The 25,921-nt window shown below is 39.8% G+C and overlaps 1 protein-coding gene across 3 annotated transcripts in view; it reads left to right on the forward strand.

Moving 5' to 3' along the window:
• Window positions 1-25,921, forward strand: part of abcb6a (ATP binding cassette subfamily B member 6 (LAN blood group) a) — a 56,977-nt gene that overhangs the window by 10,729 nt on the left and 20,327 nt on the right. For all 3 annotated transcript variants that reach the window (XM_066688584.1, XM_066688583.1, XM_066688582.1), the window contains exons 5-15: window positions 1,547-1,639; window positions 2,035-2,227; window positions 3,253-3,374; window positions 5,822-5,931; window positions 6,530-6,595; window positions 6,774-6,899; window positions 7,374-7,450; window positions 7,719-7,782; window positions 8,936-9,021; window positions 10,603-10,660; window positions 12,440-12,544. In XM_066688584.1, coding sequence (XP_066544681.1) covers window positions 1,547-1,639; window positions 2,035-2,227; window positions 3,253-3,374; window positions 5,822-5,931; window positions 6,530-6,595; window positions 6,774-6,899; window positions 7,374-7,450; window positions 7,719-7,782; window positions 8,936-9,021; window positions 10,603-10,660; window positions 12,440-12,544 — 1,100 coding nt within the window. The remainder of the gene's footprint in view (window positions 1-1,546; window positions 1,640-2,034; window positions 2,228-3,252; window positions 3,375-5,821; window positions 5,932-6,529; window positions 6,596-6,773; window positions 6,900-7,373; window positions 7,451-7,718; window positions 7,783-8,935; window positions 9,022-10,602; window positions 10,661-12,439; window positions 12,545-25,921) is intronic.

The following is a 25,921-nucleotide window of genomic DNA, read 5'->3' on the forward strand; positions in this document are numbered from 1 at the left end:
AAACCCCGAAACCCTTTTCTTCCCTCGCCAGCTGGAACGGAGCGAAGTCTCTTTCTTGGGTGCCGGAGCTGACTCCTGTCAACCCCTGAATCAAAGCCGATTGTCAGGCGCAGCCAAAAGCCTTGCCATTGACAAAGGCATTCAGACAAACAGCGCTAAACCTCCGCTTAGCTCCCTCTCTCCCCTTAGCTGCCCTGCAAGGCGGTTTCAGAAGCTTTAAATAAATAAATAAAAGACTTATCCATTCCTTGTCACTAGGCGGGAATAATAATAATTAAACCCCCCCCCCCCCCCCCCAAAAAAAAAAAAAGAATACGGAAAAAAAAATTGGACAGACTTTAAAGAAACGGGGGTGAAAATGCTGGCTTTTGTGTATGAGGTAGCCTTTGCAAGGAAGGTCAGCCACCCTGCCAATCATGATTAGGGGCATTCTGTTTTTAGTTTTTTCCCCCCCTAACATTTTACTAAAATGTTAACGCCATGTACATGCAAAGACAAGGGTCTTTTTGTGAGTCTCCTGTATCCCCTGGCCAGAATGAGATCCTCAGAGGTCCCCCTCCCCAGAGAAAGACGCTGGTTTTCAGGGCTTTTCTGTTATCCCCCCCCCCCCCACCCAACCCTTTTTTTAGCGTATGCTCAGACTTCAATGAATATGAATTAACTTGCGGGTGAGCTGCTGCCCAGATCCCTGCACTGAAATATCCTTCGGGCTTCAGCAATGACTTAGCCTTAACATATTGTGTATTTATTCAGTGGTTAAAGGCGTTTCTTTTCAGGGGTCGTTAACCATAAATAGCATATTAGCACCCACTCTATAAAGAAGAAATGAAACTATGTTATATCTCGGCCTAAGGAAAACATTTTTTTTTTTTTAACCTAGCCAAACATCACAAATAATGCTTAGAACCGGCCTCTTGTTTGGTCTCCCTATTTTCGGGGAAACAATTAATACGTTTACTGTACATTTGGACCCAACATTCCTGTCGTTCAAATCTTTTTTCCCCAGTGTGAACTTACTAAGCACTTTTATTGCCTCAAAAGTTGGAAAGTATTCACATGCTTATATTTGTGTTTTGTTAGATCTAAAATAAATGGCATAAACCATGGCAAGGCGCTGTTGTAAAACTGATGGTTCTGATTGATGGACTGCTGAAGCCAGTGTTTCATTTGTGACCATGATTGATAACATAAAAAAATGAAACTGTAACAAATCTAACCACTGTGGATAAAGGTATAATAGAACTGAGCCATGTGAAAGGCAAAGGAAAGACACAAGGTGTGAAAATGGTTTGATTTATTTAGTTTAGTGGTTGTTTTTCAAATTTCATTTACAGCTTCTCAGTATATGCTCTGGAGGGTCTGTTGTATCACCAAAAACTAAATACACAATGATAAAGATTAACCTAGAAATTAAATTAAGATTCTAGAATGATTAGGTGGCCTATTATTGAGCAAGATGGCCCAGCAGTGTTGGTTTAATTTGTTTGGAAAATGTGTTACGTTCTCCCGTCACCAGTGTGCTGTATTTGTCCCCTTTTTCCTTCAGTCAATGAGCTGAGCGACGGCAGCAGCTGGAGGACTCTGGCTATCACTGTCAGTATCTACGTTCTCCTGAAGATCCTGCAAGGTGGAGGAGCAGGTAGATTACTTTCTATAATCACAATATGACTCTCCTGGACAAATCTTCATAGATTTATCCACAGAGTTCTTAAAAATGAAAAATGAGAGACGGAAGGAGATCAGAGCTTATTTTTCAGTCTTGAAAGTCTTAAAATGTGAATTCTCAGTTTCTTTTAATAAAATAAACAGATTGATTTCCTTTCTTCTTTACAGTTTCAACTGTTTTCAGTAAATTAAGGCAAATTATACACTGCAGGGAAAAAGATAAACGCCATTTAAAAAATAAACAAATATGTAACCCTATATGATGTACTGTTAAAGGAGATAATAAATCTCTGGGACTAATGGTTGCCTCCCCTCAATGCTATATAATTTGAGCAGATGTTTGTAAGTTCTCGTTCTTCCTTTACCCAGGCGCCTCTGGCTTCGTGAGTAACCTGCGCTCCTTCCTGTGGATCCGGGTGCAGCAGTACACCAACCGGGAAGTGCAGGTGCGACTGTTTGTTCACCTGCACATGCTCTCCCTCCGCTGGCACCTGGGTCGCAAAACCGGAGAGGTCCTTCGCAGCATCGACCGTGGGACCTCATCTATCAACAGCCTCCTCAGGTACCCCACGCCTCCTCGCCCTGGTCCGTTTTCCCTGTTTGAGTACAACAAATCCACCACAAGAATGGATAGCCATAATTGTTGGGCTTGAGAAGCAGTTTCTACTTCTCCTGTTCACAGAGGGAGGGCGAGGGAGGTGTTTCAGGGGGCTGGGGCTCTGTTCTGCCCCGTGTGTGTAACTCCAACAGGCCTGTCTGGTCTTCTGTCATCATTAAAAGCAGAACCCCCAAGCACCAGAAAACACAACCTAATCTAGGGAAAGATGTTGTAGTTTAATTTAAATGTTAATTCCCTCTCCATTCATACTCCCTGGCAGTGACCTTTACAAAGTCTTGAAAAAGTTATCCTGGAAACCCAGTCTGCAGTGTGGCGCTCTCTGTTGTAAATATAACCTCTGGAAATATTGCTCTTAAATAATGGATCATGGATGCAGAGTGAGTGCTGTCTGACTTGAAGATGGTATTAAAACCATGATGCACAGCAAGCAAGGGAACGAACAACCTGCTTGACAACTGGAGCTATTTGAAGTTGATGCAGTAGCACCGGCCAAGAAGAGATTATCTAAATGGAAACGGGCCTTTTGCCAGTTCTAAATTATTTCCATGACTGATACAATTTTTGCTGTAGTTGCTTTCATTCTGAGCCAGTCCCTTAAAATTAGGAGGGAAAATGTGTTTAATTTGGAGAGATATCTGGATCCTGTTGGAAGAACACTTGCGGTCCCAATACAGACAAGCGTCATAGACGATCTGTATGAATTCAACCGTTTTGATATTTAGGGTAACCAGAAACCAAACGTGGTTGAGTGAGTATAATAAACAACCCTCAGACAAGTTTTTTGGTGTAGTTGGCTCTGATTCATTAGTTCAGTGTAAGTAATAGAGGTTGTGTGGTGGGGGGGATATGGAAATAGGTTTGGCATTTTTCACCTCGAAGGCATAGTTATTTACCTGAACCCCCCCCTCCTGTGGCTCAGTCTTTATATTGGGCTCCTTCATCCTGTCTCGTCTCTCTTGTGTCCTCAGCTACATTGTGTTCAGTATCCTCCCGACCATCGCCGACATCGTGATCGCCATCATCTACTTCATCTCCTTCTTCAATGCCTGGTTTGGCCTCATCGTCTTTATCTGCATGTTCCTCTATATCAGTAAGTATCTCCCCCACCCCACCCTACCGTACCCTACCCCACCAACACATACTGGTTCTCTGTGGCCGGCCTAGTTTTGTTTTGGTTTTTTTTACATTGAGGTCGTGGCAGTTTTTCTGCGTAAAGTAATAAAAAGTAGTGTTTCCAGCAATGTGGTGATCCAAGAGAAGATGAATATGCCTGGAAATATGCCTCATTTGATTGGGTTACACATTATCCATCCAAATTGGAATTGGCACTTTTTGAGTGTTTTTTTTTTTTTTTTTCTCCTCCTCAATGTCCAAACGACAAAGGTGGTCTTCCTACTCGTGCTGAACTTTTCTTCTCATGTTCTCTCATTCATGCGACTCTTAGACACTTTTCTCCAACCCTGCTTTACCTGTCAGCACTCTTTACCTCATTGTGAAGGAAAGCTTAATTGTTTTGTTTTTCTTCCCCTTCAGTTTCCCGGCAGGGACAAGCAGGATTCACGCTCGTATGCCTGCTTGTCAGATTTTTAAAAACAGAGGGATTTAGGCCAAAAAAATCTTAATTTGTAGTCACTGTTGGCCGTGAAGAGCAATAGTGGAAATCCTGTGGCTAGAACTCTCTTGCTCTTCTTTGGTATTTTGTTGTGCTTGTGTAGCAAAGGAGCTCTCTCTCACATAATCGCACCACAGGTCCCCCCAGGCCTGTTGGTTTTCTCCACATGCACCTAAATCTACTGCCATCAACCCTTATCTCTTTCTGATGACAGTTTTTTTGTGTGTGTTTTTATTTTCAGCCTGCAGCTCTGGTGCTTGATCTCAGTCTTTGTTGGTTTTCAAGATACTTCGATTGATACATGTTGTCTTTGCCAGATCTGTTTTTTAGCCTTTATTTCACAGCATGATTTAAGCCATGCAAAAGACACTGATGTTTCAGACTGTTCCCCTTCCCGACTTTACCATGTCCTGGAGTATGGCAAGTAGCCATTCAAACAAAAATAACATGAGAGAATGACATAAAACCACGTTTTAATAGTAAATCCAAAACAAAGTATTAAAAAAATGTGTATTAATTCACTACGAACAAGCATCCGCTACTTTCTGCTGCACTGAAGGACTTCCTTTGAATCTGGCAAGTATCACTTATGCTCCGCCAACTTGATCAGATTTACAGCATGCTGATGGCTGTCTTCTTTAAACTCTCAAATTTTAAAGCTTTTGAATCTTTAATTTATGTAAAGACAACACTGCAAATTTACCAATGAACTCTTGGCCAGTAGACCGATAGTTTAGGATACGAACAGTTATATATGCCGTCTTAATTCCATTGGCTATATATAAACATGAAAGTTATCTTCAGAAAAACAACAGTTTGATAAAACATTTTAAATATATTTTTTCACAGGTTAAATCATAATGACAGCACTGCATATAGTAATTAGTGTTTGTAACTTTATAATTAATCTTATGGCCAGAACGACAGCATATTACAAGTTACAAAAACAGCAACTTTTGTGTTAATTGGCACATATTACAGTCTACAATCCGTTAAACATGCTGCAATGTTTAAAAATAAAGGCGTCTCAATCAATCAATCAATCAATCAATCAATCAGTCTGGCAATCAAACTGATAAATCCAGGATTGGGTTTTATGTGAATTTTGAAAGTAGTTACTTCCCTGTTGCTGAAATATAGAATAAAATAGTATAACCTTCCAATCCACGCTCCGCGCAGTGTTTCTAGGAACAGTACAGGCTGGCATCAATTGATCCTTGTTTTATGGCCAGCTAATCGGGAAAGGTCCTCGCTCTCTCTCTCTCTCTAACAGTTACTACATCTCTAAAGGAGAGCACTCCTCTTTCCCATGGCTCAAGATAAAACCCACAAGGTGTCAGGCTTTCTGTGCCGTTAGATGTTCTCCACATCTTTGTCTTTCCTCTGAGATCTTTCTTTCATCCTGACATTGATGGGAACAAGAAAGAAAGTGGTTCTTTTTAAGCAGGAGTTTTTTTCCCCATTACTTTTTTGGGGGGTCGGGCAAAAGAAACAAAGGACAGAATAAATGAGCCGTGACTGACAAGGCCACTCAACTTGAGACCTTCCCAGAGAAAAATAATAATAATGCTCTCACCTCTCAAAGGAACTTGCATGTTAAAAAAAGTTATTAGTTATTATATAGTTATTATTTTCCTCTTCTAAAATTATGTATTTGTTGTTGTAATTCAAATTTACATTTGTTTATTTATGGTGTTCTGCTCATTACATAGATTAGTCAGTCGCTTAGACTTACAACCACATACATGTGTGCATTCAATGACTGGTACTGAGAAAAAATGGGTTCAAGACAAATAATGTATAGTAAAGGACTGTGAGTGGTTGATATAGTGAAGAATGCCATATGACTGGTAGGCAGTTGATGCAAAAGGCTGTGGCAACCCTATTATTTAGTCCCCGGCACTGTCCTTATTCACTCTCTGCAGCCCTGACAATCATCATAACAGAGTGGAGGACCAAGTACCGACGAGAGATGAACACCCAGGATAATGCCGCTAAATCCAAGGCTGTGGACTCGCTGCTCAACTTCGAGACGGTACCAGTCTCTTTTACCCAGCTCCTCTCTCAAAAGTCTACAACACCCTGCCAATCCACTTCTTTTTTAATTTAAGGATTCGGGGGGTAAAAGAAACCCTTCACCCCACCCTTCTATATCATTCAGATACGGGTTAGACTCACAGTGAAGCATATTGTCCTTTAACATTGCCTTCAACCCCCCTATAAATGGTTTGTTCCAGGATCAGATGTAACTGACCTACAATTTGAATGATTGTAATTGACAATTCAATGATTTATTTTCTGTTCTGCACAGAATAACATTTATACACCGATTATGCGGTATAGTAATGTTAAGGGAATGCTAATCTGTGATTGCACAGTTACACACATTTGTAATATGAGTCCTAAGGTCAAGTTTAAAGTGGTGCATGCTTTTAAAATTTTAATCCCACAAGCTTGTAGACCATGGACAAGGGGTGAAGCAGCTGATGCATTTAAAATAAATGTGGATGGATTTAATTAGACTCTACCTGTCTGGTGCATTCTAGGTTTTAGATTGGGCCATTTTAACATCATCTTCATACTTATCCTTAATAGTGATAGCCTGGTAACTAAATGTTTTCTGTTTTCTACAGGTGAAGTACTACAATGCTGAGAATTATGAAGTGAACCGGTTTAATGATGCTATTCTGAAGTATCAGGTAATAAAAGAAAATAGATATAAAGAAAATATAAAGAAAATAAATAGGTTGCATTTATTTGAGTATTTTAGTACTTTAGTTTCTCCAGTAACGTCAAAGTAGTATAAATACTATAAAAAACGACATCTCTTGCTTGTGATAAAGATTCATATTACACCTTTGTTTTTTTCTCGCTCAGGTTTCTGAATGGAAAGTAAACGCTTCCTTGGCACTGTTGAACCAAGCACAGAACCTCATCATTGGAGGGGGGCTTCTGGCTGGCTCCCTGCTCTGTGCCTACTTTGTCACAGAAAACAAGTTTCAGGTAAAAAAAAAAAAAATACAAAAATCACTTCACCCCAGAAAGACATTCCAACAGCTCAGACTACCTCTCTTTCCTGTTGTCAGAGGTTGTCTATGACACACTTGGTTGCCTATTTTAATTTATTCTCATCTTCCAGTTGTGGTGGTGATGTGTCAACGTTATAAATACCCATTGTGTTATTACATCTAATCATCTAAATGCGCTATGCATCTGAGAAATGAAGTGCCACAAATGTTTGAGATCAATACACATAGATTGATATAATACAGAGACCTAGATATGGATATTTGTTTTGGTATCACTCTAAATATTGTTACACACTTGAAGTACTATACAATACTGTGATAGGATTATAACCCTGACTTAAATTGGGGGAAACAATCAAACATGAGAACATGATGTAGCCCCTGCTTTGTGTGTTAGAAGAACAGTGAAGGTCAGGCTTCATACTGATACATTCTGTCCTCATTGCAGGTTGGAGATTATGTTCTTTTTGGCACCTATATAATTCAACTTTACACTCCCCTCAATTGGTTTGGCACCTACTATAGGTAAGCATTACATTTTAAAACAATTTTACTCTGGGAGAATATGAGATTGTTGGTTAAAATCAGTGCATTTGATGTCTATGTGTCAGCTGTTTGGGGTTGGTTGTATATCACTGTAACTGTGACATGGTTTTCCTTTCCTACTGGTACATAAATGCTTCTAATCAATTTGTCTTGAATGCAATAATTTTCATCCCATGCTTATTGTGCCTTTTATGTTGTAGAGTGTAACAGTGTTTCTGCTCTGTTAAAAACCTGATTCTGTCCACAGGATGATCCAGACCTCTTTCATAGACATGGAGAACATGTTTCATTTATTCACTGAAGAACAAGAAGTACGTTTTTTGTTGGTGTTATTTAATGTTGTTATTCACAAGACATGTTCTGTTTCTTTGGCTATAATCAATTTGTTAAATTAATTCGCCTTCAAAAGATGTTTGAAAATGACAGACAAATGAAAAATACGTGTGATCGCTCTAGAAGAAATACAGCATAGCAATTTTGTTTTCCTGTCAGAAATATTTGCTTTGCACATGTGGCAAGGATATGTTATTGGTAGAAAACATCTTCATGGTGTAAAACCTATAGTGAAGAATCTGCCCGGCTGCTGTGAAAGATTTATTCATGAGGACCTGCTCCTGTTTAGTATACGGTTGCCCATTATGCTCTCGCTCCGAATGTTTGCCACGGAGCGCTTGCTGTAGCCCTGAGAGTTAGCGCACATTGTCGCCCTCCAAACTCTCTCTAAAGTCTTGCTGCCCCTTTTGTAGCACAGCGAACACGCCCAGGGAGAGAGCTCGCCATTCAAAGCGGTTTAGATCCCCTTGATATGTTAATGTTCAAAAGAATCAAAACAAAGCCCTCATTTGATGTGCATACTGAACTTGTATTGGTGAGCTCCAGCATTGCAGCGCCGTTCAGGGATACTCTGATGCTCAAAGGACAACAATCGAAGGATACTTTGATGGCAACTTCAAGGCGGTCGTTAAGATTCTTACCACATGTTTTTTTTTTTTTTTCTCCTTTTTATCAGACTCCACTGTAACGGATTCGGGGCCACATCACAGGCGCACACTAACTGCCAATCTTATCTTTAGAGATAATATGTCCTAAATATAGGTGTGAGGACACTGATTACAGATCAAGCGCTGCCGTCTTATTTTCCTATCCTAAATTAAGGTAGTGGTAGACCGGAGAAGTTAGGGGAAATTTTGCATCACAGGTATATACAATCACCTAATTTGCTACTGTAGAAGTAAATTCGAACCATGAAGCAAAAGATAGGAAGGCTGGTTAAATCCTTCTGTTATGTTGCCACTGGAAAACCCTGTCCTTTGAAACAGGCTACATTCTGCTGAACTTATATCTGAATTTTGAATCTTTTAGATAAATATGCACTTTTAATTAGTAAACAGTTTTTTCTACACGTAATTACCACTACAGATAGATTATGAAACGGAAACAGGACTTTTTCCACTTCTATTGCAGGTTAAAGATGATGTAAACGCTGTGAATCTCCTTTTTAAGCTGGGGAAGGTGGAATTTGAAAATGTTTACTTCAGCTATGTTGATGGGTAAGTGAAAATGTACCTTGAGCTATACCATGCAAAGAAAAATGAACCATAGATTTTGGACATACTAAGAATGACAAATTAAAATGTGTCTTTAAATCAGGAATCCAAAAAATATACTTGAATAGTTTCATAAGATGGAGATTTAATTCATTTTCTGTTCACACACATATATACACTTATTTCATGTTTTCCCTATCTCCTTTGCTTCACAATATATCTGCATTAACCACTTGTGTAAGTCCCAAGATCACTACTGTTGCACTAGTGTTTAAAAACTGGAAAAAACACCTCAAGAATGGTCATTCATTGATCTTACAACATATACGAATCTGTTAACTCTACGAGTCCATAAGACAGCCCTTGTGTAAGTTCCCCACGGTTTAGGTGTTCTTGAAGTTGCTCCCCAACAGGGTACCTGTGGCCTGTGTGCCTGCAGTGACCTGTCCTTATAGAGCCATAGCTGTGCTGTTTGGGTAGTGGACTCTCAGTTTCAGAAAAGGCATGTGGCCTGAGAGCACATGTTACAGAGGACAAACGTGAGATACTTACATCTGTCCCATATCAATGCAGGGTTCATAGAGCTGAGCCGGGCTGACTAACAACTGCTGCTTCCAAATTGGGAGAAAGAAAAACCGATTCACAATAAACAAAAAAGATTTTTACATGCTCAGCTAATATTAAATTAATTCCAAATTCCAAACGAAGTTCTGTGTTCATGAGTGTGATCATCATGTCCACGGAGTATGAAATTCTGCCCAATGTGCCCTTAATAGTCTTTTATACAGGGTACTCTATAAAATTATCCATAGTGTACTTACCAACCGTATATACAGATGATACTTTCGCCAGCGCTTGAATCTATTTTGCATGTAGAAATGCATTACAAGGGGTGTGAGTGTTTTGAAAGCAAATCCCTTCAAGTAACATGTAATCATGTTTCCATGTTTTACTCCCCAACACAGAAAACCAAATAAACATCCCTTGGTGTTCCAGAAACATTATCACATTTTGTGCAGGTCTGCTCTTGTATAGCACAGGGTGCCATTATTAGAGGTTCCACATTACAGAGCCAAAGCAAGGAGTTGCAAAGACGCACTAATTTGTCACACAAACACACATCTGTTATTTCCTGTGGGAATGACCTATATAGCTGATGAACCACTTCACAGAGATTTCAGAGGCATTGAGAGAACTCTGTAGTTGGGATTAAATATTGATCCTCTTTGTAACCACCATTGATTTGGATGCTAGTTCAAGTTTAAAAGTATTGACCTGTATCCTTTGATACGTGGCCTATGCATTCCATTTGGTGATCCTCTGGGGTCTTATAGAAATGTAATTAGGGCTATTGAAACTCATTTATCTCTAGGTCTTCCTTCATACGTTTGCTCCCGAGTCCTTCTCTGACAACACACGGGTGTCATGGGCTTGAACAAATATTATTTTGTAAGCAAAGTCTTCAAATGAGTTCTATTCATTTGAACTAATTTATTTCACTAATGGTTAATTGCTAGTATTATTCTGAATCCTACAGTGCACCTTGCAATTTGTCTGGTATTAATTTAAACTTTTTATTTACAGTAAGGAGATTCTCAAGGATATATCCTTCACAGTCATGCCTGGTCAAACAGTGGCTTTGGTAAGTTAACAAATATATCTCGATCCACTGCTGGATGAAGGCCTCTCCAAGATGTTTCCACTTGCTTCCATGTACTGTGTCTCTTTTTCAAATGACACTAGCAAATCGTCTGATTTCATCTTCCATCTTTTAGGTATTTGTTTTTTAGGTATCACTATCACCTCTTGGGATCCATTCTATAGCTTCCTTTGTTCAGCTTTGGTCTGTACTTTTTGTAATGTGCCAAGCCGATTGGCATTTTAACATTTTTATTCTTTCAATGATGTCATATACTTTTGTTTGTTCTCGGATCACAAGGTTCTCATCTCTTCTTGTTATTCCAAGCGTGCATCCTTCTATGCTGCTTTGTATCGTTTATCAATAAATAAATACACCATAAATATGACCACCTGCCTAATGTTGTGTAGGTCCCCCTTTTGCCACCAAAACAGCCCTGACCCATCTAGGCATGGACTCCACTAGACCTCTGAAGGTGTGCTGTGGTATCTGGCACCAAGACATTGGCAGCAGATCCTTTAAGTCCTGTAAGTTGCGAGGTGGGGCATCCATGTATCGGACTTGTTTGTCCAGCACATCCCACATAATGCTCGATTTGTATAGAGATCTGAGGAATTTGGAGGCCTAGTCAACAACTTGAACTCATGATTCATCACACCAGGCCACCTTCTTCCATTGCTCCGCGGTCCAGTTCTGATGCTCACATGCCCCATATGCAGCCCCATACACAACAAACTGCGATGCACTGTGTGTCCTGACACCTTTCTATCAGATCTAGAATTAACTTTTTCAGCAATTTGAGCTACAGTAGCTCGTCTGTTGGATCAGACCACACAGGCCAGCCTTCGCTCCCCACGTGAGCCTTGGCCGCCCATGACCTTGTCACCGGTTCACCGCTTTTCCTTCCTTGGATCAGTCAAAGTCCCGGTTTGAACCCCATAGTGAATCTGTGGAAAGTCTTGAAAACTCCTGCCCTTCAGCGTTCCCCAAGCAACTTGAGAGATCTGACAGAAAGAAGCCAGTGTGCAGAGACTTACCCAAAAAGACTTACAGCTCTAATCGATGCACTTCCACCAAATATTGATTTAACGGGTCTGAATACTTATGCAATCAAAATATTTCCATTGTTGCTGACATGTACTGTAACCTTTAAATGTCTTCAGTTTGATCATTCATGTGTTGAATAAAATTTGAAGGTTAAAAAAATATGTATGCATCATTTTGTAATTTCACAAAATGGGATGCCATAGGAAAGTTCTGAATGTTTTTGCAAGGCACTGTATTTATACAGCTTCCAGTGCAGTCTGATTCTTTAATTCTCTAGTCTTGGAGGCGGTACTTTGTTACAGACAACTTATTGCAATGGACTCAGAAAGCCTCCTCTTTAATTGGTTAGCTCCACAGTCTACTATTGTCTGATTTCCATGTGGCTTGCAATGATTCTCTGGAAGAAATTAGCAATGCATTTTTTTTTTTACTTTTCTTGATTTGTTCTCAAGATTGTTTCATTTAACCTTGTATCTATGTTAAAGACTACATTATGCAAGAGTTGAATTTGCAGGAACTGTAAAAGTTCTATTGTAAATCTTTTGTTGGACATTGATGATGGCATCACATTTTAGGCCAAAGGGTGAATGCTGTTCCAGCTGGAAGATGCCTCATCAGTATCACTGAAATTTATTTTTGTACCATTTATTTTAGTTTTTCTCTCTAGTTCTGTGTGAGTAATACCTATGTGGTGATAAAAATATAAGGTCCAATACGTGTTTAATTTATCTGCAGGTGGGTCCTTCTGGATCAGGCAAGAGCACCATCATACGTCTCCTTTTCCGCTTCTATGATATCCAAGGAGGCTGCATCCGGATTGATGGCCAGGACATTTCCAAGGTAGGGGGGCAGGTGATGGGGTGGCACTGCAAGAGGAAAATAAAAAAAGGTCTGAATTTCATCAAGGCCCAAGATGTCTTTGAAGTTGGTTGAGCAGCTGGTCTCAGGCCTCATGCTGTGACGCTTGTAGCCTGGTGTCCAGGTGCCCCATTTCTGACACCGATTGACACATGTTGGTACTTTGGAATGCTAATGGGATCCAGCAGACACCAAAGGGCTGCACGGAGGTGCTGCTGCGAAAGCCTCAGCCTAAGTCCCATGCCCTGGTCTCTGACTTCCTACTTTTACATTCCTCTCATTGCACAGTGTCCCTTTTCATTTTTTCATGGCACCCTCTAGCTCTCCTCTGGCGCTTAATTACCTTTTTGTGTCGCAAAGCGAGTTTCACTTGTTTGATTGTTTTTTTTGTTTTTTTTTATCACACTTTTGCCCTGGAGGTAAATTCTAAGGGATTGTTGGTGCAACTCTTGAGCAATGATTTGCTTTTGTTTTTTTGGCTTTGCTTTCTTTGTAATGCAGATGGTGAATTATGCCCATTACAAATTGTGTAGTCTGAGCCAAACGCAGATGTAGTTTAATTAGTAAACTGTGAGTTAAGTTAAAGATGTGCTCCCTCACCTGACCTTTCAACCCTCCTTCAAGCAAGTGAATACCTCATAGCAGCATTCTAGAAGCATCAGCATCTACAAGAATTTACATAATTTTGGAGGTCTTCTGATTCTCTGGCTATGAAGGGATCCTAATTAATTGCAACATACATTCCTGTTATCAACTCGTGAACAAAACCATGGCTTTTATAAGACTTCAGGAGTTGACCCTTTTTTCCATGGCCATTAGAGCCACATAATATTTAATTCTCCCTTATATTTCATACTCCCTTTGACCATGGACAACCTCTCCAGTCAGAAACTTCTCTCGATCAAACTTTTTATTGACGCCACATTTGTGAACCTTATTCATAAGTAACTTGCCTCTGTCATACCAATTGCTATCCTTCCCTTAGAAAATGGACAGACACCTTCTGTCTGACTGGCTAGGTGGCGCCATGCTGGATTTTTCAAACGAGCCAACCTCTCAACATCTGACTTTTCGGGGCTGCGTTTAAAAAGAAATGTTGGTGGAATTAGATACAGATTAAGTTCTTGAATTTGGTCATCCCACACATTTTAGTGCTTTTACATTTGATTGATGTTATTCTTACACTCTGTTGTCATATGACAGGAACTACTCTTAGAAGGCTTGGCTGATTTGAGCTGGAGTCCATAATTACATTTTACAAAATTGTGGATACCATGCAAACATGTTTCTCAGTCTTTTTTGGTCGGGGTAGGGATGGGGGTTGGGGGGGGGGCTGACAGTTAAGACTAGTCTTTAAGACTTAATAGGACATAACTTTACTTGTGTTGAGATCAAATACAAACCACTTCAAACACCCAGACGGAGGCTGCCTTTGAAGCTGCATCCGATGAATCTCGCCGAAATCAAAGTGTACATAAAAATCAAAAATTGCTCCTGGTAATAATCTGAGGTGAATCTGTATATTTTAATAAGTAGATCAGGTGAACTGATTTGCTTTTATTTTCCATAGGCATTTACTGGCATTTCCTCTGTGGGTTTTTTTTCTGTGATCCTGTGGTCGAATTGTTTGTCTGTTGACTACAATGATATTTTACAACATCTCATATTCTGTCATCAGCTTCTCATTCCAATGAAATGGCTTTTGTTTTGTCAGGTCAATAGCAAGATTGTAATTGTTGTTGTTTTATATATACTTAGCTATTTCTACAGTTGAGGATGTTTTATGTAGAAAGCCTCACCCTTCATATCTTACTCCAGCAGGCATTTGATCAGGGTAGGAAAGTGATTTGTAGTTTCAAGGTTGGTGCTAAGCTGTACTTGAGTCATCCAATCCTGCACCCCTTAAAGTAAACTACATAGAATAGAAAGGTCTATGATTTAAAGCCATTGTACACTGGATCCACTAGATAATTTGTAGTCTGTCATCCGAACAATTGCACATTGGATCCTTTAAAACTGCACCAGGTACACAGCCTGTCTTGCGCTTGTGTATGTCTCTCGCAGATTACGCCACTGTTTCTTTACCTCCTCGACTTCAATGATATGTAAAATACACTACATGCACATGTTTTGTCATGGCTGGGGTTAAACAAAGACGGGCGAGGATTTGGGAGGAGTAGAGTTGGGTAGAGGTGTAGGGCTGGTGCCCAGATGCTGTTCCCAAGTTGTCCCTTATGCCAAAAGACATCGGTAAGTTCCAAAACAAACAACATTGTTCTTAGGCTGCAGGCAACATCAAGTATAAATGGTAGCATTTCCAATATTTATTTTAAACAATACATAGATTTATCATAATATTTGTAGTGCTTCATTACACATCTTTTATTTAAGTAGGTGATGTTCTGTACAGATTCTGCCTTTATATTAATATTCTGAAAGCCAAACCATAAAGACACGTTGGTGCTTGCAGTGGAATACATTTTTATGTACCAACATTTTACTGTTATTGATTAATATGTCTGCAGATATATGTATGTATGGGTATCTATCTATCTATATCTATATCTATACACTCACCTAAAGGATTATTAGGAACACCTGTTCAATTTCTCATTAATGCAATTATCTAACCAACCAATCACATGGCAGTTGCTTCAATGCATTTAGGGGTGTGGTCCTGGTCAAGACTCCTGAACTCCAAACTGAATGTCTGAATGGGAAAGAAAGGTGATTTAAGCAATTTTGAGCGTGGCATGGTTGTTGGTGCCAGACGGGCCGGTCTGAGTATTTCACAATCTGCTCAGTTACTGGGATTTTCACACACAACCATTTCTAGGGTTTACAAAGAATGGTGTGAAAAGGGAAAAACATCCAGTATGCGGCAGTCCTGTGGGCGAAAATGCCTTGTTGATGCTAGAGGTCAGAGGAGAATGGGCCGACTGATTCAAGCTGATAGAAGAGCAACTTTGACTGAAATAACCACTCGTTACAACCGAGGTATGCAGCAAAGCATTTGTGAAGCCACAACACGTACAACCTTGAGGCGGATGGGCTACAACAGCAGAAGACCCCACTGGGTACCACTCATCTCCACTACAAATAGGAAAAAGAGGCTACAATTTGCACAAGCTCACCAAAATTGGACAGTTGAAGACTGGAAAAATGTTGCCTGGTCTGATGAGTCTCGATTTCTGTTGAGACATTCAGATGGTAGAGTCAGAATTTGGCGTAAACAGAATGAGAACATGGATCCATCATGCCTTGTTACCACTGTGCAGGCTGGTGGTGGTGGTGTAATGGTGTGGGGGATGTTTTCTTGGCACACTTTAGGCCCCTTAGTGCCAATTGGGCATCGTTTAAATGCCACGGCCTACCTGAGCATTGTTTCTGACCATGTCCATCCCTTTATGACCACCATGTACCCATCCTCTGATGGCTACTTCCAGCAGGATAATGCACCATGTCACAAAGGTCGAATCATTTCAATTTGGTTTCTTGAACATGACAATGAGTTCACTGTACTAAACTGGTCCCCACAGTCACCAGATCTCAACCCAATAGAGCATCTTTGGGATGTGGTGGAACAGGAGCTTCGTGCCCTGGATGTGCATCCCACAAATCTCCATCAACTGCAAGATGCTATCCTATCAATATGGGCCAACATTTCTAAAGAATGCTTTCAGCACCTTGTTGAATCAATGCCACGTAGAATTAAGGCAGTTCTGAAGGCAAAAGGGGGTCAAACACAGTATTAGTATGGTGTTCCTAATAATCCTTTAGGTGAGTGTATATATATATCCAAAACCATTTTCTTGCCTGATTTCTAAAGATTTATCTGGAATCAAAGATCGGCAGGCAATTCTTTGGAAGAAATAGGCCTACATTTCAACTGAAAAATCATGTCATGTCACCTAAGTAATGTAAAGATGCTGTAAAGTGGATGGATGGGTTATATTGCCATCTGAATTAAAGATACTGTAATGTTATGTGAGAGACTCTGATTGTCTTCACAAACAAACAGGGCTTTATTTCATGCACAGCTAATTGCAGTTCAAGATAAATAGCAGTGAAGTAGTTCCACTTTTCTGGGGAACCAACTGAACTAATAAACCCCGCTTCCTTCAATATGAATCCCCACTATGCGTGACTACCATGTATGTCCAACCCCCCAGCTGGTAGTCACCTATCCCCACACATTCACCCTACGTGACAATAAACATAACTCAATCAAATATTAACAAAAGAGCATGATAGGGACTTAATTTTGCATGGACCCTCTCACAATTACAATGCAATATGCCCTAGTGCTCACGTTGCATAAGGCGTACTCCCACGCGTCTATTCCCACCCCCTGAAACACTACAATACTATAACTGAGGAACAGAAGACCCCAAGAAACAGTTCAAACAATAGCGGTTCCCTTGTACATGTATACTCCCATTACTGAGTGGGATGAATTAATGTTCCATTTTCAGAGATTGATGGATGTCAAAACCACTCAAATGAACTTCTCTTTGTTGGATCCTTGGTTAACCAAAGGATTCAGCCAACCAAAGGGATGGTTACTTTCATGCCAGCCCTTGGTTTCAGAGTACAGAGCTGTACTTACTGAGAAAAATGTTTATTTTCCCTCCATTTCCAGAGCTGTTATTATGATATCGCTTTGTCTGTTGTACTGTTTGTACACCCCAGTGAATGATTTATAGTTTTTTGTGGTTTGGCGCCGCAGGAATCCAGCATCCCACTGCCCCTTCTGAGGACCCAGTTGTTTTCAGACTTCAGTGTGTTTGTATCTTTCCTGCTGTTGATGCAGTTAAAAAATGATATAGCCTATATGCATTAGTGTCTGAAGCTATTATACAACTCCACTCTGAAGTCTGATCTACATTGACATGGGAAGTAAAGAGAGCATTTGTATTCATCCTTTAGTTGTTTTTGCGAATGCCCCCTTTGCCATCTTGAACTGATGCAACTCGGTGAGTCAATAATGGCAGTGAGTAGTCCAGATTTCCGGACATGATTTTAACACTGTTATAAAAAACTACCCACCCCTATGGTAATGGAGAATTCTTCAGTTTCTTGGAAAACCACTTGTTTTAACAACCTTAGCTATATTGGCCTTTGTATTTTATTGCTATATTGTAGGAAGCAAAATGACCCATTTTCCTATTCTATGGGTCAACCTGGAGGTGGCAGTGTGATTGATAATGTGGCCATGTTTGTGGTTATCTGGGTTAGGGCCATTGTTTTTTTTTTTTTTTTCTCTCTGGAGTGCTTAATGAATCCCATTATGATTGAAGTATACATTGACAGTGCTGCTGCAGAATTGCTTACAACAAGACCTGTTTTTTTGCTTCATCCAAGCATAGAACAAAAGGGTAAGTTACTTGCTAAGAGAAATTCAGTGAATTGGTGGCAGAGGTGGTATTGGTGGGGGATCTCCTGGTAAAAAGCCCTGTTCCTTAAGCAGTGGATCACCTTGCCAAGGATTTGAGTTGAATCCATTTCTTCTCCTGTTTAGCACCCTGATCTGAATCCCATAAAACACCTTTGGAATAAACTGAAACGGTGATTCAGAAGAGGCTGCAGAGATGTAATTCTCATGCTGACAACATTCATTTAGACCAAAGATGGGCCTTCTACCTGTCAAATACTCTCCTTTTTTATGTTCTATCAATAATGTTGGTATTATCATATGTATACAATAGAAATCATTACAAAAATGTACTCAAATGGATAAAGTTCAAATGTAAGTAATACAATACCCACAACTCCATTGAACTTACTTAGAAAACAAATATTATAACTTTGTACAATGCACTTGGGGTTGTTTTATTTTTCAAGAAATTATTTTATTATCTTTGTTTGGTTTATGTTGTTTTCCATCGGTACAGATGTACATGTGAGCTTGCCTAAAGTTTAATGGATCAAGCTGAGATTGGAGAAACTAATTTTATTTGATGTCTTTTAAGAGCTAAGTTTCATCCCATTTGATTGATCAATTGTGATATAAACATATTAAAACTGAATAAGGATTCTCAGGGAACCCTTGCGTGTGCTCACACAGGCAAAGTGTCTCTTAACAGATACTGCAGGAAGCATGTTTGTATTATGCAATGCGTGGCTTTAATGTACTTTGATTGCTTCCTCAGGAAATGACTAAGCAGGAGTCTTGGCATGTTGAATTGACTCATTGCCGTTTTTCCTGCCTCCTTCCCCTCATGTATGAGCAGTTGATGGTGCAAGGAGAGAAGAAGCTGCATAACTTTGAACTCAAACTGCTGAAAGACATCTCTGTTTGACCCCTTTCAGTGCTTTCCAGCATGCCACTGGAGAAAGCAGGCCTGCACACTTGTATGATGCATTTTTCATTTAACGTTTGCTTTATCATAAGGCCTCTACAATGTTTAAATACACAGGCTACTTGGGGATGAAAGGAGAAGCAAAAATCTATACGATTATTTATTTCACAGTGCAGAACGGTCTGTATTTCAACATACAGCCAAGAATGGAGAACATATACACATACAGACTTTCTCACTGTAGAATGAAATGAGTAATGACAGATAGCTATCTTGTCTTGGTAATGAAAGAAAATACAATTAAGTTCTCACACATTCTCCAATGGGAGATGGTGCAACTTGGATTCCTACCAAGAAGATGAATTCCCTTCAAGGGTCTGCTTTGACGTTTTATTCATGTTGCAGTCTTGCGTTTCCCTTTCTGATATTCTCTGCCCTCGTTTGTGGGATGAATTTGGAAGTTAAGAGAAGTATGGCAGTCCCCTCATAAGCTGGCCCTAGTCTCTCACACACACAGACAGAGAGAGAGAGAGGGGGAGAGAGGGAGGGAGAGAAATAGGGAGCGAGAGAGGCGCACGCTAACAAGGCTGAGATGAAAGGAGAGAGAAATATTTAACATTTTCTTATAAGAAAGTCGCAGGGTCATAAACGCTTCTTTTCAAAGGAATTACAAGGGGCTTTTGATGGTGGAAAATCAAAGTTGTTTGCCGGTGTGCTAGCAGGGATGCCTGCTGAGTCCCCCCTTGATCTTCTAACCGATTCACTGAGGTGCCTCTGAGGGCTATCAGAGATGCGGGAGCTTGTCAAGCCAGATGTTTGTTTCTGCCACATGTGTCTCGCGGCCCGGCAGTCTGCGCTGAATACATATCACAACATTGCATCCAGGCTTTGCAGGGCTGGCTCGCTGTTGTCTCGAACTGCTAAGCTTTGCGACAGAGGGCACTTTTTTGCACCTGCTTTCCACCTGCCCAGCTCTCCAAACTCAGCCTGACTTTTATAGCTACCTCTCATCTTGCAAACTCTTATCTGTCAAAATTATTATACCTACCTAATCAGAAATGATCTCCCAATTATTATATTAATCCCATTACAAAGTACTGTTACCAGTTCTCTTCTTGACATTACTTTCATTTGTAAATTATGTGGCTTGCCAACAGAATATCACTGTTTCCAACAACAAATGTGGTACACAGTGATATAGTTAACTTCACTTGAACCCTTGCCTCATCCTGAAACTCTTTGAATGTCATTATTATTATTGATAATAATAACAATAATAATAAATAATATTTGCCTATGCCTATTGATTGTGATACTGTAAAATTTGAATTTTGGAGATTATTTTTTGTTAAACCTCCCAGGAATGCACCACATAACCAAAATAATTCAAAATGTCAGTCTTACATATGATCTTAAGATTTTAATACTGTATGATGAACAATTAAAGGCATGTGTAAAGATTTTGCAAAATCCAGAAAAAGATTGCAAAAATCCAAACCATGCAAATCCACAGAATTATAGGATTTACTCATACTGGGAATATTGTTCCATTCAAATGTTATTCTCTTGAAATCTTACTTTTATTGAGATCTAGACAATCCAATATCACCTAAATCAACTCTATTACTTTCCACGGTCTTGTACTTCGTGTACCCACCTTTTTATACCATATGAATTTTCCTTTTGAGATTTGTACAATCCTATCCTGCAACTGGAATGCTGTTCACATTCAGGTATTCCCTGAAAGTCTTGGTCTGGTGTGATATTTTAAAGATCTTGAATTTCTTGTTGCACGAGACCCATCTGCTTCCCACCCCCATCCCCATCCCCATCTCCAAATGTGCATTAAATGCACTTGACGAAGTCTTATGTAGATAATTATTATCATTATGTGCTTTCAATTACAGCCCATAGAGAAAGTCTTTCATGTAGATAAGAAAGGTGGTTCCAATTCATATGCCTTTGGTGTGCCACCGAGAATAGCCCCTTCTGAGGGCTTCTCCAAAGCCTTTGATTCCTGTGCAATAACTCGTTCCTTACCCACATGCTTCTTCTTCTGCTTTGGATCCCAACAGACTGAAATAGACAAGATAACCATCCTGCAGGGTCTTGTGTCTAGTCTCCTGAAAGTCTAGCAATGTTATGTCATGTGATCTATTGTAATTAATAGTAGTGGCAGGCTTGTCAAGGAAGTGATAGGCCATTACAGAGAGACGGTATGTGGTCCCAGTACTGTACTTTGTCTGTGTGAATAACCACTACTTCCAGCATGGAATACGTCTGCATTAGACCACCTGATTATAAAGGTATAATTCATAAACAACATAAGGGTCTGAGTTATGTAACCACAAAAGTGTTTAAGGTTAACATTGCCTTAATAATTGACAAAGTGAGTCGGGTCTGTTTTTGCATAACATGCCAGAGGGAAGTAAGAAGTAAGGGAGTGTGGAAAGTGGAGAGACGGAGTAATAGCCATGCCTCGTAAAACTCCTAACGATTCTTTTCGTCTGCATCCGTTTCCTTTTTTTCTGCAGTTTTCCTTCCATCCGCCTTGTTTGATACTTGTATCTGTTGGTGTTCCTTGTATAGCGATGTCCCCTGGTAGCCCACACGCCCTCCGCAGTCTCATGTTTCTGCTTCACTTATGTATGTGCCCTACGTGTAGCCTTGAACTTCAGCAACCACAAAGGTGGATGTTTTGTGTTTGAGCATGGACTTGATTAAAAATTATTTGACTTCATAACAAGGTTGATGTAGTGCATGATAAAATAATGCAAGCCGTGGTTTTTTGTGTAAATGATTTGCTGCCCCCCCACCCCTCCTACCCCAGCCCATACATTTGGTCTAGGTTACGTGCAGATGGCTCGCTTTACCCGTTCATATTGTTGTAAATGCTTGCAGCCCTTGCTGACACATCTGGTTTGCATTGAGTGTCTGTAAAATTTGCTAAATGAAGTGTGGCGGGGCAAGTGCATTCAGCTTTTTTTTTTTTTTTAGGTTTTTTGTTTGGCATATTCGAGTTTATTGATTTTTGCGGTTTAGTTTTGTATTGTTTTGTTTTTTGTTTTTGTATTCCCTCTCTCGTCCACAACGACCGCATTTCATCTTGCCGCTTACACACATACCAAACAGCATTGGCAGGATTGTGCATTATTGACTGGCAACCAGGCAGCATCATGTGACCACATCCTCTTTTCATGTAACCTGCTCAATGTCAGTGCTCGACCTGACTGCATCAGCTTGGCAACACAGTCGGGATTTACAATGGTTTGGTAAGGTGAATCACTTCCACATGATTGTCCTCCCTGACATTCAGAGTCTTTCCATCCATTACACACATGCTCGTTACAGCTCCCCCAAGTGGCCAAACAGCTCATGTCAGGCTCTGTTTCACAATGAACTCTGGTTTGAACCTGGAATAACTCATTAGCTCATTCTAATTGGGATAGCTCATTGGACTGTAAACCTGTGACCAAGTGCCCACAGGTTTGAATGGGTTTGCAGTCAGCCAGACCATCCTCGATTCATAAGGGGCTGGCCACACGACTGTGGGCCAATTGAGCTTCATTATGTGAGAAAATTAGGAACTGTTCTCTTCATCTCTTCTGCTGCTAGAAGGAAGGCTGGTTTTGAGCTGAGTTGTACAAAAAGCTACAAAAAGAAAGCAGCTGCCAATTCCAAATGTGTATGGGAGTACGGTTATAGCTGAATGTATTCACATCCTTCTTTCGAAACAACGTTATTCAGTGACAGATTTAATTTAATAAAAATTGTTCATTAACCTTTGCAGAGTATTCATCCTCAGGAAAACCGTAAAGCATCCAGTTGAAGGAGATGAATTAACAAAGGGGATGTATAAACATTTGACTGCAACTCCGTTTTCTATGAAGTGTCAGTCCAGTACACATACTACATATGATTTGTTTTGTTTTTTTGCGGTCAGATATCCCATGCTTATTTGAAACGGATTACAAGGATGAGGACATCCATTGAAAATAAACATGTTCAATTGAGTTTTTTTGTTTTGTTTTTGTGTTTTTTGTTTTTTTTTCACCCCAGGGATTGCCACAATTGCTAAGCCATTCTACACCTGTTCTTACGATCTTGTGATAATGATGACTGGAATTAAAGTCATTATACTCTTTGAAAATTAAAAAAAAAACATAAGGACCTGTGTTCAAAAGAAGATGCAGATCACCTTTTCCTTTCGCGCGGACGTCTTTAAGCCGTTTGCGTTTCATTTCGCAGCAGTAATCTCTGTCTCGCCCAACTAAATCTGATTTTAATTAGTTAATAAAGTAAAGACAGCAACTATAGAGGAGAGGGGAAGACTAAAAAGAACTGGAATTAAGCATCTAAAAAAAAAAGCACAAAACAAAAACTTCAAAAGACATAATGCCTCTCGCCCCTTTTGAAGTGAGACGAACGCACATGAAAGTGTTTGCAAATATCATCCACATATTACAGATTTTTGCAAGCAACAAAGAGACCGTGGGCAGCAGTGAATTTGGTCAGGCTTGCTCTGCAGTTCTAGACACAAGGACGACTCTTGTCACCGTCCTTTCTCATTGTAATGTGCTGGTCCTGCAAGTGACTGGACAATGACATGTGACACAGCTGTCTAGAGTGCAGTGTTAATTTAGTCCACGTCTGAATTATAGTCAGAAGTCTCATTCAAGTTCACAAAAACGTGGTCGAATTCCCAGCTTGCGTGAGTCTCTGAAAGTGGTCCAGTCATCTGAAGCCCCGTGCAGTTTGTCCAGCCTCAGCCATCAAGACATTGTTGTAGCCACTGTCTTGAGGTCAGTCTACTAAAGTTGTTCTGAGTTTTCATTGATTTAGAGACAGTAACCCAAGACAGAAGGTGAAGTTCAGCACAGACCAAGAGAGCATACAACTGTTTCTCTGGCTTGGCTATAGTAAAACAAATGTAGAAGTTTTGCATTTTATCCATGGATTGTCTGTGCTCTTTTACTCTAACTTGACCAGTTTGGCGTTTCACGTAAATATTTCTGTCTAAATATGGCCATTAGAAAAAGTAACCGCTCTGAAATCTAAATTTGCCTCGAGAGAATTTTCCATTTCCATTGATGTCTATTTCCAAGGAGCAGAGAAAGGCAGGTGATCTTTTTCCTGAGCAATCTATGCAAGACTGCATTCTGGGAAGGGAATACACACTGCACTAATCCATGTCAACCACAATTAGTTTCCCTTCCCTTAAAGTACTTGAATAAGTAACTTGGAAAACGACCCTTATTTCTTTAATTTTTTATACTATAATTTTGTGTAATCCATTTTCTGTCTGCAAACCGCCAGAACGAGGTTATGTCATCTTCAGAAATGTGGTAGCTTGATCACAAAAATGTGGTTTTGCGATCTCCGTTTGTTGAGAGAACCACAATTTTACGGAAAGCCATTTTCCCGTTTCAAATGACTGACCTCCTTAACGGCACAATGAGACGGAACTATTTTTATTGATTAAAGAAAAGAGATCACAAGGTGGTGATTTTGTAATATTTGGTCTGTTTGTTTTGTTTTTTGCAGTTTTCTAGGCAGTTGTGTTTTGAAATATTTTATTTTATTTTATTTTTTTTACATTTCGAGCAGCAGTCCAAGTTAGTTGATGGGGGATGTTGACAGATTATTTTTGCTCATGGCCCTTTGTTATGGTTCAGTTGTTAAGGTGAAGTATGTGTTGCCAGATTTCCAGTTCATGTCCTGGCTAATTTGTGCCTCCCTGTATCTTGTCTCTGGCAATTTAACCTCATTGTGCTTTGAGGTGAAACCATGGTCCTGTTGTAAATAACTCTGGCAGTAATATTTCACCCCCAAGTAATTGTACGTACATCACTTTGGATTAAAGCACCTTATGACTGATTAGTAGTAGTAGTAGTAGAGTTGGACGATACTATGTCCTTCAAGGAAAACCTGATACGAACCCAAGGGCGTGAATTTAGTCTGCACTTAAACGTTTCTCTATTGCTTCTCAATGGCTGATTCTTGTTGTTATTAGAAGGAGTTTTTTAGTTACTTTAAGAAGCCAGTGGGTGTACATTTGAAATGTGAAAATCACCTGCCTAGTAAAAACCAAGCTGGTATTCAAATGGCATGAATTTAACCTGGACTTTGCTTAATGCTACTTCCATATTTCTCCCAGCCTTCGATCAGGGAAGGGAGAAGCCCCCCCCCGACTGAATTATTTTTCCAAACTATTAATTTGGGTTTTCTCTTCAATTTTACCCTTTGACTTCTAGCAACAATCTTCCTGGAAGTCTGTTTAATTAGGTATTGACTCTGCTATTCTATAAAAGAAAAAAAATAGTAAGATGAACCTTGTGGCTCTAGGTCAATACTACAGATAAGAAAGCTCTGAGAATGGAACAGAAGTGGGTATATTTGGAGGATAATTGCTTTCTCTTCTACTGGTTTGGGTTACATTAGCAGTGATCAACACTTAAATAATTCACTTCAAGGTCCATATAAAGTGCCATTTTAGCTTTCTTGTTGTTGATTACCACAATGGATAGCTTTGACTGGGTAAGATCAGTAGTTGGTGACCTTGGGATGGTACAAAGATGGTATCCTCTTTTTTTATGTTTCAGAAATTAGAAGCAATCTTTTACAATGATTAATTTCTCTTGTATTTCTGATTAGGGAACAGATAAATCCTGCTGCATATTCTAGTCCTGTTACTCATTGCTACTTGCTAAACATGGAAAACGTTTCTGGCATATTGTGCTATGGACTGAAGAGCCTTTAATAAGAGGTACTAAAGGAAAGATTTATGCTTGCTGACAGCTTGAGGAGGAATACAAAGCAAACCTGGATTATTCCTCCTATAAATCATGGTGCTGACAGCAAAATAGTGTGTGGCATCTAGCTGGTCTGGACAATTACACTTTATAGGTAGCTTCATAGACTGGCTTCACTGTCAGACAGAATGTGAGAAAAAAGCACGCTACACATCATGGAGGAGCTGGTTTGGTGCCAGATCTTCCTATTTTAATTGACATTGGTGTCGAGTACATCACAAAGAACCAAGGAATGTTAGTTATGA

Source organism: Amia ocellicauda, chromosome 16, assembly GCF_036373705.1.
Source record: "Amia ocellicauda isolate fAmiCal2 chromosome 16, fAmiCal2.hap1, whole genome shotgun sequence".
NCBI classification, from domain to species: Eukaryota; Metazoa; Chordata; class Actinopteri; order Amiiformes; family Amiidae; genus Amia; species Amia ocellicauda.